The sequence below is a fragment of the Eumetopias jubatus genome, unplaced genomic scaffold (genome assembly GCF_037043125.1).
Source record: "Eumetopias jubatus isolate StellerSeaLion01/CBP00866 unplaced genomic scaffold, mEumJub1_p1.0 scaffold_1, whole genome shotgun sequence".
NCBI classification, from domain to species: domain Eukaryota; kingdom Metazoa; phylum Chordata; class Mammalia; order Carnivora; family Otariidae; genus Eumetopias; species Eumetopias jubatus.
In genome coordinates, this window is record NW_028274807.1 from 71,679,225 (window position 1) to 71,697,081 (window position 17,857).

General features: G+C 46.2%; 1 protein-coding gene across 2 annotated transcripts; it reads left to right on the forward strand.

The window, feature by feature from the left end:
* Window positions 1-247: 247 nt before the first annotated feature.
* APOD (apolipoprotein D) lies at window positions 248-17,046 on the forward strand. Of its 2 annotated transcripts, XM_028101122.2 has the most exons (6): window positions 248-293; window positions 3,446-3,464; window positions 3,999-4,125; window positions 9,641-9,762; window positions 13,397-13,485; window positions 16,811-17,046. In XM_028101122.2, exons 1-6 carry the CDS (start codon window positions 248-250, stop codon window positions 17,044-17,046), a joined length of 639 nt encoding a protein of 212 aa, XP_027956923.1. The 2 variants fall into 2 exon arrangements, with proteins under 2 accessions (XP_027956923.1, XP_087873034.1); XM_088016908.1 differs by lacking the exon at window positions 3,446-3,464 and having other exon boundaries at window positions 248-298; window positions 4,006-4,125.
* The last annotated feature ends 811 nt before the right edge of the window (window positions 17,047-17,857 follow it).

Here is a 17,857-nt window from a genome sequence, read left to right on the forward strand (position 1 = left end):
TCTCTCGCATCCACACACACACAGTATCTCATTGTTTCTTTTGCAGGGAGCAGCTGTGAAGGAAATTGGGGGAGGGAAATGGACAAAACATCCCATCTCTGTGTTTGGTACAGAGCTAAGCTTTTAGGCCAGCCTTCCTGAACTGGAGGGGGTGTGGCATGCATTAAAAGTAAACATCAATGACCCTATGAAGCTTATAAAATAGCTTGGGAGAAGCCAGTCAACAAGAGAAGGCATCCTAAATTGGATGAGTTTGCATGTGGAAACTGCCTTCATCTTGACAAAAAAGGTACGTACTGTGGTTTTAATTTTCATTTATGATGAATGATGCTTGAACTAGAGGCAGTCTTGGCTTTTCACTGCCCCCTTTTCGGCTAAAAATAGTAACTAACAGGATGGAAGGTTTGTACCAGCTGCTTGGCAAATTTGGTCTCATTTTTCCTCAAGCACCCTTACAAGGTAGATACTATTCGTGCCATTTTCAGACGATGCAGCTGAGGTTCCGCTATCCCAAACAACAAGTCTAAGAGACGACTGCCAACAGATACCAGGCTGGGGTGCCAACCCCATGTTGACTCATCTCCAAGTCTTCTGCTTGCACAGGGCACCCTCTTCAATGCTATATAGACAATAAGAAGATCTTCCCTACACCAATGCTGGACTAGATGGGTTCTCAGGGAGTTGTCAGCCACCGGTGTGCTACAGTAAAATTAACTGAAAAGTGATCTGGAATTAATCCTGTGAATGGGAAATGCATTTAACAATATGGTACAAACCTATTTTCTTCAGAAGACATATTTTCTTGTTAGATTCAATAGCTAAATGGGTTTTTTAGACCCATTTACTTGTGGAAATGTATTTTGTTTTATCATGTGAAATCTAAAACTCTAGTCCTTAATGATCGGCAGCTCTTTGAAAGCAGGGACTATGTCCTCACTAATACTCAGGCGTTAAGAGAACAGGCTCCTAGGAGACCTGGTGTGAGTAAGTTCTGGCTTCAGAGTTTCGCAGGAAGTAACCTGGGCTCATCAGCAGCATTGAGTGCGAAGAGAATGTCAGTGCAGGACCCTGACAGACAGGGTATGGTGGCGATACAGTGTGGGGCCCATTCAACATACTGAGAGGCCAGGGCTTCTCCATGGGGAAGGTCAGTGAGTGTGAGTATCAGTTCACAGGGTCAGTGCTGGCCCAGGGTGGGTGCACTGTAACTTTAGTGGAATTATTATGAAACAATTTAAGATTCAGTTAAAAGCATTTAAATTATATTTATTTTTAAAGTATGTAAACTCCCCTCATTAAGACAATCTTCCTGTTAGTATTAGAAGATGATGCAAACATACAGGTCACACACAGCCAAGTTCACAGGTACATGTTACTAATGTGACTTACCTCTGATGCGGGATGGGGCCGAGGCCCCAGAGGGAGGGCCTCAGGCCCATCGCCAAGAAGGTTCTTGGCCTTGCACAGGAAAGAATTCAAGTGCAAGCCATTGAGAGTAAGGGACCAAGATTTATTAAATCTAGAAGAAAGAAGCTACCTCACAAAGGAGTGGTCTCTCCTTCTAGTAGAGAAATAGGACACTCCTTTGCCTCTAATAAAGGATTTTAGACGTTTTGTTTTTGTCTTTTTGTTTTTTTTAGCTAACCATACAGGGAGGGGTTCACTCTTTAACTTTGAGTTTATCTTTTACATTGGGTGGTGTGTTTTTCCATTGTTTTAGGAACATGAAATTACCTGCAGGGAGCAATTTTAAGAATGTCAGACCTTTGTGGCTTTTACTGCCGGAGGGGTCTTGTGGTCTTCCGTGAGTCGGATCTTGTTAACTCTTTTTACGACCTGCCGACTCTTAGGTTAAAGGGTCAGCCTAAAGCCGAAATGGCTTTACTTTGCTCAACTTGGCTCCGAGTCCTCCCCCTCCTGCCTCCCCTTCAGAAGGTGCTCAAGAAGTGGGGAGTGAACTAGAGTGGGAGGGGCCTGGCAAAGAAACTATGGATGCCATCAACCCTCTCTCTCTACAAAAAGTTTTAACCATAGGAATAAAACTACTGCAAGAAAGAAGCATCTTTGGAAAAGATGCGAGCAAGGGTAAGAATTAGCTCTGAAATCCTCCTACAGAGCTAAAGCACATGTTTCAGCCCACAATAGAACACTTTTTTAATATTTGTCAAGAGTAAGACAGGGAACTGACTTTTGGTGTAATTCACTTGGTGAAATGAGGCTCATCAAGGTTACAGAGGTAGGTGTTTATGGAAAGCCACCAAAGGCGGCGTGCAGAAGGCAGCATGTCTCCGGGTCACTGCAGGATGGACAGTTGGCAATGGCCCCTGAGTCCCAGCTCTCTGCCCCTTCTGGCACTCAGCTTCCCATGTGTAGGGGGCTTGGAGGGTGGGTCAAGGACCTCTCAAGTCCTGCCAGTTTGGGGGACCCTGTAGAATGTGCGTAATGTGTGACCATCCTTTGAGGTTGGATCTTCTGGTCAAGGCACTGAGCTTGGAGCCTACTGAGGGCCAAGAGTAGAGCTTCATGGTTCTAAGAATTTCTTGGAGATGGACGCAAATTTGTGCAAGTTGAGGCAATTCCATCCTCTCCCAAAAGGTTAAAAGACAGGTGTTGTTTACGTGGTGGTAGGAGCTGATGGGAGATGGATTCTCAGAGAAGGTGGGGTCCTACAAACCGACTTGGCTTGCTCAAGGGAGACTCAGCCACCACCCCCCCACCACCATCCCCGGCTGGCAGCTTTACTCATTATGTAACTGTTCCTTTGAAAACGGAGCAATGAAAACTCCAGAAGAAAAGCTATTGATTATTAAAGGTTATTTGGAGGTTTAACCATAATAAAGTGGTTATAATTATTCCTGTTATGACACATCCTTTTAAATGCTCAGATCTGAGAACATTTTGCTTGCATTGATTCAGTCCTCTCCGTTGCAGGGAGAAAGGCAAAGAGCTGGAAATAGCTCCTGTGGAGCCACAGACAAGGAGTCACACGGAAGAGAACAGTCAGGGCAAGAAGCAGGGAAGGGCGCTTGGGCCGAAACGCCCGTTGCCAGCTGCTGGCCCACCTCTAGCTAAATGCACATCCGTGTCCCTGTCTGTTCAACTAAAAATAAATAAATAAATAAATGCACATCTATGGAAGATATCCCCAACAGAGGTCCAAAGAGAAATTCAGGAAATAACTATTTGTTTCTGCTTTTCATGCTAACAATAACTAGCATTTGTGAAGCATTTGCTCTGTGTCAGACACCACCCTAAATGCTCTCTCTATAGCATCTCATTTTATTCTCGCAAAACTTCATGAGGTTGGTATGATTGTTACTCCCACTTAATAGACCAGGAAGCTCAAGTGTGAACTGGACACAGTTATACTTAGTATGTGGCAAAGCCCGCATTCAAACCCATTCGGGGTGACCGTGGGGTTCCCAGCACACGGCTGCCTGTTCAGGTCTCAGGCTTACTCCTGAGTCGGTAAACAGCCCCCTAAGATGGGGTGTGGGGTGTGGATCAGGGAGGCATTTCTCTTACGACTCTCATCAGACACTAAATGTCATGCACGGTTTATGTTCATCTTTTTTCTCTTGCATGGTTCACTCAACAGCTTCCACCTCCCCCTTTGCCTACCCCCACCCCACATTGTTTCTCTCCATCAACAAGTCTGGACTGTGCCTGACACTCCCAGGTTCTGGGAGTGTCCATCCTTGAAAAATGCATACTTGGGAGGGAGCAGTTGCAGAATACATCCCGGGCTCCAACACCAGGCAGAGTGCAGGCAGAGTGTGCTCTCCTGGAGGGACAGAAGGTCTGGAGAGGATCCTGGGAGTGGAAGGGCTCCCAGTGCCATTGACTCAGGTGACCCTGCAGGGTGACTGTCGCAAAAGGCTCAGGGGAAGGTCCCCAGAGAGGTCCCCAGAAATTTTCCCCTGGTGACTGCGTGTCCTCGGGAGGCCCAGAACGACTGGAGCTGCTTTGTTTCTCCGAACTCCAGGTTCCATCCTCAGCCCCAAGATGGTGAGGGAGCTGCTGCTTCCTGTGCTGGTCGGCCTCTTCAGCGCTGTGGACGGACAAGCCTTCCACCTTGGGAAATGCCCGAGCCCTCCAGTGCAGAAGGATTTTGATGTGAATAAGGTGCGGTAAAAGGCTAACCTCCTATTGGTTTGAATAACCATCCTCTGGGCTTCAGTGTGAGTATTCTGCTTTGAGTCCCACAGCAAGCCTTGGGGTAGGTACTTATCCAATTGGGGGATCCCCCAAAGCAGACGCTGAGCAGAGGGTTTGGGGAAGATGATCCCAGGAAGCACCGTGGGCATGTGGGGTGTCCTAACCGGGGGGCATGTGCTGTCCTAACAGAGAAGCAGGACAGCAGTAAAGGATGCATTCCTCGACAGTAACACTGTTAACAACAGGGTTCCGTCCTGCTGGGGGTCCTCTGAGGAAATGTGTAGAATGCTCCTCAGATTGTCGCACGGAGGGATGTGAGCGGGCTGTGGGTGTTCCCGTGGTGCTGGCAAGGCCTTCCGGCAGAGGGAGAGGCGTGGGCTCAAGGTGGGTAGCTGCCGGTGTGTGGGAATTGTCCAAGGTGGCTGAGGTGAACCCAGCTGGGCTGAGAGGACATGGGGCGGTTCATGGGCAGCCGCTGTTCCAGAGCTATTATCCGCATTCTACGGATGAAGAAGCTCAATGTCACACAGCTCATCACTGACCCAGGTCACCCGGCTAATCAGTGCAGAGTGGGATTCAAGACCAGCCTTCGCCGCTGCGCAGGACACCCACGGGTTCCTCACGCAGGGCCTAGAAGAAGACAGAACTCCCCCAAGAGGCTTTTTTTTTGTTCCCTACGCTAAAAAGATACCAATATAACCAGATCCCCCATATGTGGTTTTTCTTTGTGGGATCAGGCCCAGCCTTACTGTGTATATGTGTACATATGTACACGCAGGGAACTGCCGAGGCAGCTACTGGGTAGCACGAAACGGCTTCCGTGGCTGCGACCTCATGCCTAGAATCTCCTCTTAAGACATTTTCTCCTTAGCAGAAAGTTTGGATCTTTTTTAAGGTTGTACTCATGATCCGTAACATTAAAATTGTTACCAGTCACTCCCTCCTCAGTGTGAATGAGTGTTGGGACCTCTCAGGGCATGGAGTAGGTAGAGGGGTGAGGGAAGAGAGCTCAGAGCCCCGCGGGCTGTGGGGAAGGAGCCCCATCAATAGAGAGTCACACAGGGGAGGTAGGCAGGAGACACACAGGACAGTTTACATTGACTCACTCCAAAACTATTACGGGCTGATCCCTTTATTGAGGTAACCCTGCGAAGCCACAGGAGACTTTCCAGAAAAAATCCAGGGAATTTGAATCATATTTCAATTTGGGGGTAAAAAATCCCAAGACATCCTGAAAATTATAATTGATCTATATTTACAAAAGTCTTTTGAAGAATAAAGCGGGATGTTTAAAAAAAAAGTTTTATTGAAATATAATTCATATGCCATATCATTCACCTGTTTAAAGTTCACTTTCAATGTTTTAATGTTTTTTTTTGTATAATCACAGAGTTATGAAACCATCACCACAATCAATTTTAGAGTATTTTCATCATCCCTACACATAAAACAGTCACTCTCCATTTCCCCCTCACCTCTCCCTGCCCCAGGCAACCTGTCTCTATGAATTTGCCTATTCTGGACATTTCATAGACGTGGAATCATACAGTGTGTGGTCTTTTGTGACTGACTTCTTTTACTTAACATTGTATTTTCAAGGCTTACCCATATTGTACTATGTATCCGTACTTCATTTCTTTTCATTGGCAAATAATATTCTACTGCATGGATAACGCCACATGTTATTTATCTGTTCATCATTTGGGTTGTTTACACTTTCAACTATCAGGAATAATGCTGCTATAAGCATTCATGTACACGGTTTTTGTGTGTTTATTTTTGTGGGAGTTTTTTTGTGGACATATATTTTCGGTTCTCCTGGGCATATACCTAGGAGGAGAATTGCTAGGTCATATGGTAACTCCACGTTAACTTTTTGAGAAACTGCCAGACTGTTTTCCAAAAGAACTGCATCACCATTTTACAGTCCCACTGGCAGTGTCTCACACCAGTTTCTCCATATCTTTGCCCACACTTGTTATTGCCATCTTTTTTGATTATAGTCCTTAAAATTTTAGCGGGCACGAAGTGGTATCTCATTGTGGGCTTGATTTGCATTTCTCTGATGGCTAATGACGTTGAGCATCTTTTCATATGTTTATTGTCCATGTGTCTGTCTTCTTTGGAGAAATGTCTGAGTCCTTTGCCCATCTTTTACTTGGGTTATTTCTCTTTTAATTATTGAGCTGAGAGTTCTTTATATGTTTAGATACAAGTCTCTTATCAGATATAGGATGTGCAAATACTTCCCACATCCTGTGGATTGTCTTTTCACTTTATTGATGTGAAACTTCGATATTGGATATTCAGTTCTCCCAGAACTCTTTGTTGAAAAGACTGTTCTTTCCCCATCGGATAATCTTGGCATCTTTGTTGAAAATCAATTGGCCATATATATGTAAGAGTGTTTTTGGACTCTCAATTCTATTCTATTCTATATGTCTATCCTCATGCCAGTGCTATACTGTATTGATTACTATAGCTTTGTAGTAAGTTTTGAAATTAGAATATTTGAGGCCTCCACCTTCGTTCTTCTGACTATTCTGAGTCCTTTGCATTTCCATATGACTTTTAGGATCTGTCAATTTCTGCAAAGAGGCCCAGTTGTTTGCATTTTTCTTTTATAAATACTGCAATGAATCTAGATCAGTCTGGAGAATATTGTCATCTTAACAATTTTAAGCCTTCTAATCCATGAACATAGGTTATCTTTCCATTTACTCTTAGGTCTTCTTTAATTTCTTTCAACAACGTTTTGTGTTTTTCAGAGTATAAATTTTGCATTTCTTTGGTTAAATTTATTCATAAGTATTTTATTCTTTTGATGCAATCGTAAATGGAATTTTCATAATTTACAGTGTTCATTGTAAGTGTAGAAAGCTATTTGATTTCTGTATATTGATCTTGTATCGTTTAACCTAGCTGATTTCATTTATTAGTTCTAATAGTTTTTGTGTGTGTGGATTCCTTAGGATTTTCTATTACAAAATCATGTTATCTGCAAATAGAGATAGTTTTACTTTTTCTTTTCCAGGATACTTTTTTCTTTCTTTTTCTTTTCTTTTCTTTCTTTTCTTTCTTTCTTTCTTTCTTTCTTTCTTTCTTTCTTTCTTTCTTTCTTTCTTTCTTTCTTTCTTTTTTTTTTTTGAGAGACAGAGAGAGAGAGAGAGCACACGTGTGTGCACCAGCAGGGAGGGGCAGAGGGAAAGGGAGAAGATCCCAAGCAGGCTCCACAATCAGCATGGAGCCTGACGCAGGGCTCAATCCCACAACCCCAAGATCAGGATCTGAGCCAAAATCAAGAGTCGGAAGCCCAACCAGCTGAGCCACCCCAGGCGCCGCCCCTCCAGGATTCTTTTTACACGTTGCATTCTCCTTATGTGGATAGAGAAACAGACCCAAAACCATGAAAGGGCTTTCACAAAAGTATTATGAAATTATAAGGGAGCATGACATGAAAAGCAATCTTCCACCTCTGAGTTTCCTCTTTTCTGGAAAATCATGCTTCCTCAGTTTTAATTGTGGAGCACTAAAGTCACCTTAACAATAATAGAACTATTTTAAATGATCTGTATAAAATGGAGCTTTCTTTGAGGATGCCTAGGAAACCAAATGACTTTTAACCTTATTTTTGGGTGCTTTAAATGAATGTTAATTTCAGTGGTTTTAATTGAAAGATACGCTTTAATAATTGAGTGGAACATTTCTGTCATAAACGTGGGTATATAGTTGAGCAAACAGCCATGTGACTGGAGCAATACTGCCCCCTGTTGGCAGTGCACTTTCAGTTCAGAGTCTGACTTTTTTTGAAGGTGAGTGCATCTCTGATTTTCCTTTGTTGAGTAATACATTTTTAAATTTCTAAAATACTCTGAATTAATATTTTGACCAAGTAAATATATTCACATGGTTCAAAATTCTAAATGTATCAAAGAACATTCGATGAAAAGTTTTTCTCCTACCCCTGTTTCCTTCCTACCTCAGTTTCCTTCCCTAGTAGCAGCCAATAAAAACAGTTCCTTGTGTATCTTTTGGGAGATAATGTATACGTCCACAAATACATACATAACTGCAGGAGGCAGAACGATGTACACACCCTGATCCCTGGAACCTGTGGATATGCTACTTTCCACGGGAAAGGGGATTTTGCCGATGTGATGAAAGTTATAAACTTGGAGATGGCAAGAGTGGCCCAGATTATCCAGTGGGCCCAGTCTAATCACTGAAGGCAGAGAACCTTCCTGAGCTGTGGTCAGAGAGGTGTGATGATGGAACAAGAGTCAGAGAGGTGCAATGTGAGAAGGATCTCTCCCGTTTTTGCTGGCTGTGAACATGGGGAAGGGGTTCACCAACCAAGGAATGTGGGTGGCCTCTAGAACTTGGACAAGGCAAAAAGACAGAGTTCTCTAGAACCTCTAGGAAGGAACACAGCCCTGCCAACACCTTGATTGTAACCAAGCTCACTTGATGTACGGAACTGTGAGACCATAAATTTACGTTGTAAGCTTGTGGTAATTTGTTATAGCAGCAATAGCAAATGAATATAATAACCTTTCCCCTCATTTTTCCATATACCCCATTTTTCACCCAGCTCTTTTTCCACTGAATGTATTTTGGGGATAATTGCATATGACTCCTTTAAGAGAGGGTGTATAACATTCCATTGTATGAATGTGCCATTATTTATGGACCCAGGTCCCCTACTAATGCTCACTTAAGCTCTAGTTTCCTGTCTAGTTCTTACAATATAGTACCACAACAAATAACCTCATATATGCACTACATGCATTTTCAGCTTTGCTAGATAATTACCAAATTACCCCCCGTGAAGTTTGTAAATTGGAGTAGTCTCCGTGCACGGCAATGCATGGAAGCATGAAAACACCTGTCTCCCCTCACCCTCACCCACTCCATTGCACACTTCCTTTAAGACTGACTCTGTGCACAAAGTTATGAACTGAGACCAAGCCCCCAGTGGAAGAATGATACCAGTCTTCTAACTCCTGATCACCTGCCAAAAGCCTTTGTGACCAGCTCCCTGTCCGGGGTTATATGAGGAGAACTCAACCAACTCTGGAGTCCCAGTCCCCCACAGTGAATATATATCTGACTTTGCACACAATTCAAAGTTGCCTCGTAGAATCACAAAATATTTGAGGTGGCACCTTACATCACCTGGACTGCTCCCTCTCTTTTACAGAGTCTAGAATTTCACATAGATTTTGGCTGGAGGGGCAACTGACAGCATATCTAAATAAAGAGCACTTTAGGAATAAGATGTGGCATTCGACCAATGTCTGCACATCCGATTCACTTACTTTCCTTTGAATCAATATCTTGCTCGGTTGCTGTTGTGAACAATGCAGCCCATTTTGCTTGGTTTCCCCAGGAAAGGGCTCTGCTCTAAAAGACAACAATAGGGAAGAGTTTGCAGGTCCCCAGAGAGCCACAGGTTTTTCTCTGCTTATTGTTATCTCTGCAGTATCTTGGACGATGGTACGAAATTGAGAAGATCCCAGTGAGCTTTGAGAAGGGAAGTTGCATCCAAGCCAACTACTCGCTAATGGAAAACGGAAACATCAAAGTGATAAACCAGGAGTTGAGGTGAGTGGCTGTGGTTTCAAAAGCAAACACAGCCCTGGAGCCAGCCCGCAGAGAGCTGTCCTGGGGTGACTGGGTGCCCTTGCAGTCTGGTTCGGGGGCATGCCGATGTGGCTGGGTCTGCACTCCTGTTCACAGCAGGTCCTGAGATGAAAGCTTTTGGCAGGCGGAATGGTGGGGTCTAGAAGCCACTCATTTATTTGCAGGACCATTGCTGAGCATCTTACTGTATTGTGTACTCCTTGTGAGTATCATGTTGTATGTGTACTCCCTGTGAAAGGCACTAAGGACGCAACAGGAATCCAAACTGCAGGGTTCCTGCTCTCAATGCGAAGTAGATACTCTCATAGCAAAGGGCAGGGGGGACCTTCTCATCTGATCTCCAAACCAAGGGAGAAGCCCTTGTACATTATCTACTGACAGAGGACATCCAGCTCTGCTTGAATCCTTCTAGGAACTGGTGGTTGCTCATCGCCTTCCATGACAATTTATTCCATCTCCAGGCAGCTTTGACTATTACAGACATAGTCCCACTCTGGCTTATGTGAACAGGATAGGCTGTAGAAGTCTACTTTTTTATGACTGACAGCTTCTGATGGATTTCTTTTTTTTTTTTTTTAAGATTTTATTTATTTATTTGACAGAGAGAGACACAGCGAGAGAAGGAACACAAGCAGGGGGAGTGGGAGAGGGAGAAGCAGGCTCCCCGCGGAGCGGGGAGCCCAGTGCAGGGCTCGATCCCAGGACCCTGGGATCATGACCTGAGCCGAAGGCAGACACTTAACGACTGAGCCACCCAGGCGCCCCCTAATGGATTTCTATTTGATACAAAAATTCATACTTTAGAAAGCACACATAAGCTTTTAAAAAGCCCCAGAAAGTGCTCCTAGCCACCTTCCATCAACAAAGATAAGAGCAACAATAAATGGTAGTAACAAATATCAAGCATTTCCTATGTGCGAGGCACTATTCTGTATGTGTATGTGCGCACGTGTGACCCTCTCTGTATGTCTGTGTAAACGAGTATACAGGCTCACTCAATCCCCATAGCGACTCTGAGGTAGGTACTGTGATTAACCCCACTTTTCTAGATGAGAAAAATTGAGGTACAGAGAGGTAATGTGCCCAGGGGCCACACAGCTTATAAGCAGCAACGCTGAGATTCAAACCCGGGGAGAAGTGAAATGGGGGAGAGGACAGAGGACACATGAAAGGAAGGCGGGGGGTGAGGGGCTGTCCTTCCTGTGCCCTACAGGATCTGACAACTGTGTTCAACTCCCAAGAAAACAACCACAACCCAGCCTGGAATTTACTCAGGCTCAGAGACGCTTTGTGTGGCCATTCTCTTGCCCAGTGAGCTTCCTGTGAGCCAAGACACGGTGGGGTGACTCCCTGGCCCTGCGTGCATCATAGAAACAAAGTAAAAATCTTAAGAGCCTGTGAAGAGAGAAACAGCTCATTTTAGAGCCCAGGAAGGGTTACAGGGACTGGGATGCAGGCACCCATCTGAAGTTGCGATGACCGCATTTCAAATATTTTGTCCCACTCTGTGGCCAAGAGTCAGACAATGACACGGATCCCAAAACCCACGAGAGTCTTTGGGATGTGCTGTGCAGCTGGCCAGGAGTCCTCTTGAACCGTGTCCTGAGTATTAGGTTGCTCCGCATGTAGGGTCACGTGTGTTTGAAATACAAGGGCACACGGAGAAAGGTTTGCTAGTTCAGGGGAGGGGTGTGGTTTTCCTTTCAGGGTACTGCAGGATGGGCAGAGGCACAGCGCGGCGTCTGAGCAGACTACTCTCAGCCAGGGTCGGGGGATTTGAGAGCCAGAGCAGTTGGCACCGGGCTGGGAGCTGAAGGGCTCGGGCTGGGAGTTAGCCTGCCTGGTTTCAAATGCTGGTTCTGTCAAATACTAACGATGTGATCTTCAGTGAGTTATGATCATTCTCTAAGCCTCTGTTTCCTCTCTGTAAAATGGAAATAATCATAGAATCTCCCTCCATAGGGCTTTGTGAGCGTTGGATGAGGTAACACGTGTAAATCACGTAGTGTTTGGTGTGCAGTAATCACTTAATAAATACAGCCTATTCCGTTAATCTGGGGCTACTCTTGAAAATACAAGTGTTTTTTTCCATGAACAAACTGTGAGTTTATGCTCAGAGACTGGTGTTTTGAAAACTGTTCTGGACAAAACATAAATGATGAAGGAAGGGTGGAAAGTCTGTTGAGAAGAGGCTGGTTTGTTGCTAAGCAACCGTATGCAAATGAAAAGGGACCATCTTCCTGTCTTCCCTGCTTTCTGTCTTCCCAGCTGAGTTCCAGGTGACAAGGAAGGGTCTGGTCTCCAGCCCTACCTGATGACAAACAGACTCTGCATCCAGCAGCATCAGAGCACATTTGCCATCCGTCCTTACCTGTTGCTTATTGTCTGGTTTCTGGGACATCGATCGCCAGTAACCATAGCCTACCGACTTTCTAAGACACGCTATTGCTCTAGTTTTAGTTTGCCCCTTGAGGAGTGGTGAACTGGCCGGTCCTCCGTCAGCTTCCTCGGAAGAGCACTGTGATGTGTGATGCACCCTCCTTCGGTGCATCCCTAGGCCTTTTCCCTGTCCCTGAGGTCCCTGGGGTCGTAGCACGTCACCCGGAAAAGGAGCCAGCTCCCTTGAAAAGAGTGAAAGTACTTCATCCAATCTAAGATCATCACTTTTTTTTAAAAAAAAGATTTTATTTATTTATTAGAGAGAATGAGAGAGAGAGAGAGAGAGCGCGCGCATGAGAGGAGGGAGGGTCAGAGGGAGAAGCAGACTCCCCGCTGAGCAGGGAGCCCGCTGCGGGACTCGATCCCGGGACTCCGGGATCATGACCTGAGCCGAGCCGAAGGCAGTCGCTTAACCAACTGAGCCACCCAGGCGTCGTAAGATCATCACTTTTAAGACACACCGCCATTTTATAAACCACTAAGAAAGAAACGACCAATTGTACGTGTAAGGTGGCATCCGGTGTAAGATGTGCGTTTCTTCACATTTAACGAAGTCTCTGAGAATCACCAATGTTTCCTCGCTGCTGATTTACCTGACCTGTGTCAAAACCTCCCGCACTCAGTCAGAAGCTTTGCAGGACTGGCTAGGGGTCTCAGAGCTCAGGCGTATGAACGCCTTTATGGGACTGATGTCCCTGACTCCCCAAGAGCAAGGAAAGCTTGCAGATCTCCAGACTTCTAGCAATCACGGCAGTCCTTCTTGTTTTTTTCCTTTGGTTCAGTCTCATTTTTAAAGAAGTGAATCTTCTTAGTGTATTGGGTTGTTTTGTTTGTCTGTTTTTCTCTTCTCTTTTACTCCCACCCCTCCGGAGACTGAGAGCAGGAAATGGCCTTGCAGGACTCAAAAAACAGCCCTAAAGGGCAAGGGCCTGACATATTATCCGGTCCTGGAGCATTTCAGTTGTTGCTTCTTACCACTCCAAGGCTGTCTTCCTCCGCTTGGTCTGAGACAGTGACAAAGGAAAGGGGACAGAGCCTTCCTAACCATCAATCACAGTCTTGGCGTCCTGGTCCTTTAGTGTTACACATCTTGCCTTTCATTGATTTTTGGCTTCCAGTGAGTTAAGGCGTTTTGTTTTGTTTTAACTCATTACAGATCTGATGGAACCGTGAACCAAATTGAAGGTGAAGCCACCCAGGGCAACCTTACGGAGCCTGCCAAGCTGGGAGTTAAGTTCTTCTGGTGTAAGTATTCACTTCCCTCAGGAGGTTTCAGGGATAGGAGGTATGCAAACTGAAAGCTAGAGCCTTTTCTACCTAGAATGGTAAGTCAGAGCCCTGGGTAGGAACAGTCCTGTCACATCTGGGTGTCACCCGTAGTGACTTAATACATAATTATTTGTTGAGCACCTGCTACTTGCCACGCTTGGGGCTAGGCACCGAAGATGCAATGATGAGCCAGACAGCGCTGGCCCTTGTCCCGAGGGGCTTACACCCCAGTGTGGATACTGACAAGTACCCAGGCAATTTACTATAAAACTACCATGTTTCAATAGAGGAAGCACAGATAACAGCACAAGGGCATGAGCAGTAGGAGACCCAATCCTGTCATGTTTCCCAGAGGGGATGGAGGCCCGAAAAATTAGTACTTAATAGTAGTTACAACTAGTAGTGGTAATATTAGCAGAACAATCGATATGTGCAAAAGCTTGGAAGCAAGAGATGATAAGAGTGAAGGTAACTTTGAGCCCTGGCTCTGTCTGCCACTTTCTCGCCACACTGTGGGGTTCCCTGAGGGATATTTGATCACGGGCATTTGCCCTCTGAGCTCTGGGCTAACTGAGGAATGGACCCAGGCAACAGAGAGAGCACCAAATACTCGTTTTACTCTTGATACCGACACACGGGAGAAGCCAGCTCAGAAATGTGAGACTTCCTAATGCCCAGATTGCTCGAGGGTCCCTCTCCCCACGCAGGAGGCGGACGCTGAAGTCACAGCTGCAAGAGGAACCCCTCCTCCCACCCCCCATCAAACCCCTGCAGTGGGGCAGAGAGGAAGCTCCTAGTTTATACACCAAGATAGGAAGGCTGGGAGATGAAAAGAGTTCTGCCCGCACATAGGACCACGGGCAGTTAACGTCACCTCTGTGCCCGGTAGCGTAAAGGTAAATGAGATGGCACATGCTCTGTAAGCTGCAAGGGGCTTCGTACATGTCAGTTTCTCTTGCTTATTTTCACAAATAAGATAGTCAAAGTGCAGAAAAGCTAGGTGGTGGAGGCAAGGTCACTGGACTAATTAGAGGCCGACTAGGAACCAAAACCTAGGACTCCCAACTCCAGGGTGAGGGAAGGGGATGGGAGGCAAAGCCAAATATCATGTGCACGACCTTCCGAAGGAAGCCCAGAACAGGAGCTCAAAGAGGCAGGAGCTCAAAGAGGCAGGAGCTGCCGGCAGGGCAAGCAGAGGGGGAAGAGATTTACTCTGGTGGAGGGGTCAGATGTTTGCGCTGGGTCTTCCAGGGTGTGGGGGACATTATGGAAAAGGCTGTCCCACATGCAGGAATGGCAGGAGGAAAGGCCTGCAGGGAGAAGCCCAGAGGATGGGCAGGTATGTGGAGCACAAGACAAGACTGGGCAGAGCCTCAAAAGCCATGTTCATGGGTTGGAGTGTCTTCCATAAGCAGTAGGAGGTTGTCAGAGTTTCCTAACAAAGAGACAGGGCATTTTCTTTGCTGAGAGGAAATGTCTGGGTAAATGTGTCTTGAGAGCTAGACCCTGTGGGAGGAAGACTGGCTGTGTGCAGGTAGGGCAGGATGCCGTTGCCAGAAGAGGTTGGAAGACATACTGCCCCCCGACTACTCAGGGCTGCACAGTTCTCGGTCCAGCCGGGAACACACAAAGCAGTGGAAATTCACAGATAGCAGATATCTGATGAATACAAGCTCTCATGGGCGAGCCCGGCAGGCCAGCACCAACAGGGCTAGAAAGGTAAGTCAGAAACAGCACTCGGTGTGGGCCCCATAGCTTTGTACCGGCTTCTTTCCACCAGGAGTCCTTCTGTTTTCATATTTATAAACAGGCAGAAAGAGAGAGGAGGGACCTTGTTGGGTGATCATCTGGACTAGCCCTCTTGTGTTATCTTAATGACCAGCTGGGTCCTTGATGCCCAGCCAAGCTCTAACCTCTCACACACAGCCTCCTTTGGGCAGCTTCTCGTGGTCATTCACAAGTGTTGAGATCCGGTTTGACTTGGCAAACAGAGGGATTATTTTTGAGTGGAGGAGGTGGGATGCTTGAAACCCAGGAAAGCAAATCACACATGACGGCATACGTGTCCAAATCTTTTGTTCTTATGGGCTCAGCACACAGCTTTCTGCCATGTGGGTTCATTTTCCACTTAACTTTAACAAGGTGGGCTATGACTTTTCCTTGCCTTGGACCATGGCTGTGGAGGTAAGTCCCTAGAGGAAATTTCTGGATTCAGATGGAGAAGGTAAATCCCTCCCTCTCTTTTCGTAAGGACCCTTTAATGCTGAACTTTTGATACGATGCAGATGTCAATCAATGAATCTTTATATGCCCCTTATGAGGAAGAGTTTATAACCTGTTACCACGTGATTTACCGTATTCTTAAGAACAGAGGAACTTTTGAAGGTCACACAGAAAAACAAACAAATCAACATTAGTCCTTAATTCCTTCCCCAGGCAGGTTCTAGAGGAAGCTGGGAAGTACAGACTTGGAAAGCCTGGGGCCCCTGACCTCACATCACATCCTCTTTTTTCTTAAGATTTTATTTATTTATTTGTCAGAGAGAGAGAGCACAAGCCAGGGGGAGCTGCAGGCAGAGGGAGAAACAGATTCCCCGCTGAGCGGGGAGCCCAATGCGGGACTCGATCCCAGGACCCTGGGATCATGACCTGAGCTGAAGGGAGACGCTTAACTGACTGAGCCACCCAGGCGCTGCTGACCTCACATTCTTGACTCCACTTATCTAAGTGGTACCTCCATTTGTACTCGTGCTAAGAGCAGCCTGTTAGCCTAGGGGGTCGGCAAAACCCCCCATTACCATCACCTTCTGCAGACCGACCTGCTCCCAGGGAGGGAGGATCCAGAATGATGGCTCTGAGCTCTGGCTGCACATTGGAATCATGGGGGAGCCTTCAAGAGTCCCAACCACCTCCACATCAGAATCTGGGCAAGCCTGGAGGAGGGAAGTGGCCTAGGATTTTTCAGAGCTCCCATAAGATTCCCACATGAAGCCAGAGTTGCGCCTGGGTGGCTCAGTTGGTTAAGCTACTATCTTCAGCTCCGGTCATGATCCTGGAGTCCCGGGATCGAGTCCCGCATCGGGCTCCCTGCTCGGCAAGGAGCCTGCTTCTCCCTCTAACCCTCCCCCCTCTCATGTACTCTTTCTCTCTCTCTCATTCTCTACTCTCTCAAAATAAATAAATAAATCTTTAAAAAAAAAAAGCACTCATGAGAAGAACTAGGACCCTGGTTTCCAGGGTCCTGGACATGAGGGTTCTCTTGCCCTGGCCCTTCTTAACTCCACCCTCCTCTGGTTCTCAGTGATGCCCTCAGCTCCATACTGGGTCCTGGCCACCGACTACGAGAACTACGCCCTCGTGTACTCCTGCACCACAATCGTCTGGCTTTTTCACATGGATCATGTTTGGATCTTGGGGAGAAACCCTTACCTCCCTCCAGAAACGGTGACCTATCTAAAAGATATCCTGACCTCTAATGATATTGACATTGAGAAAATGACTATCACAGATCAGGTGAATTGCCCCGAGTCACTGTGAGAGGCTCTAAAGGGAACCTGCCCTCACTCCGTGTTACTTCTTTTGCTTTGCTTCCCCCTCCTCACTCCATCCATCCCCCTCCCCCGTAAAGACAAACCAACCACAGCAAATGGATGCAAACACCAGTAGAGAAATTTGACAGCAGAAGCCCGTGGAAAGAAAGTCAAGGAAAGTTGGCCCAAACACTTAGCCATGCACCAGTCTGTGACCTTGCCAGTCTAATAATAAACTTGTTGCTGACCTGCTGTGCTCACAGTAGATTTCTGAATTGATTTTTGTGGGGTCTTAATTACAAGCTTATGTCTGGAGATCCTTGAACAGTTCTGTTAAAAGAAACAAAGCAGTGCACAGTTTAAAGGTAACAATCCTGTTTCTGGAAGGGGAAAGCTGGTAGCAAAGGCCTGTGGAGGGTGGCCTGAATCCAGGGGTCTCCATCCTGCAGTGGGCACTCCTTTAGGGGGAATCATTTGCATTTTTTGAGTCTCTGAGAGGCAGTTTCTTTGAAGTATTTACTTTCTCATCAGGAGGTCCTCAGAGTCAAGCTAACATAGGGGAGCATCTTGGGGTCTGTGCAGGGGAGAATCGATAAGGGAGAAGATGATGGGGATTTTTTTTTTAAGAAAATAATTTTGGGGGGTCTTGCGTTCAACTGATATTTACTGAGGCCCAACTGCTTTCCAGGCACTGAACCCTTGTCATCCCACAGAAGCTCCCAGACCAGCCAGGGAGACTAACAAGTCCAAGCTGAGGAATGCAGAGGTAGCAGCACATGGAGGGAACTGTGGGGAGCTCCAGGAAAGTCTCAATCCCT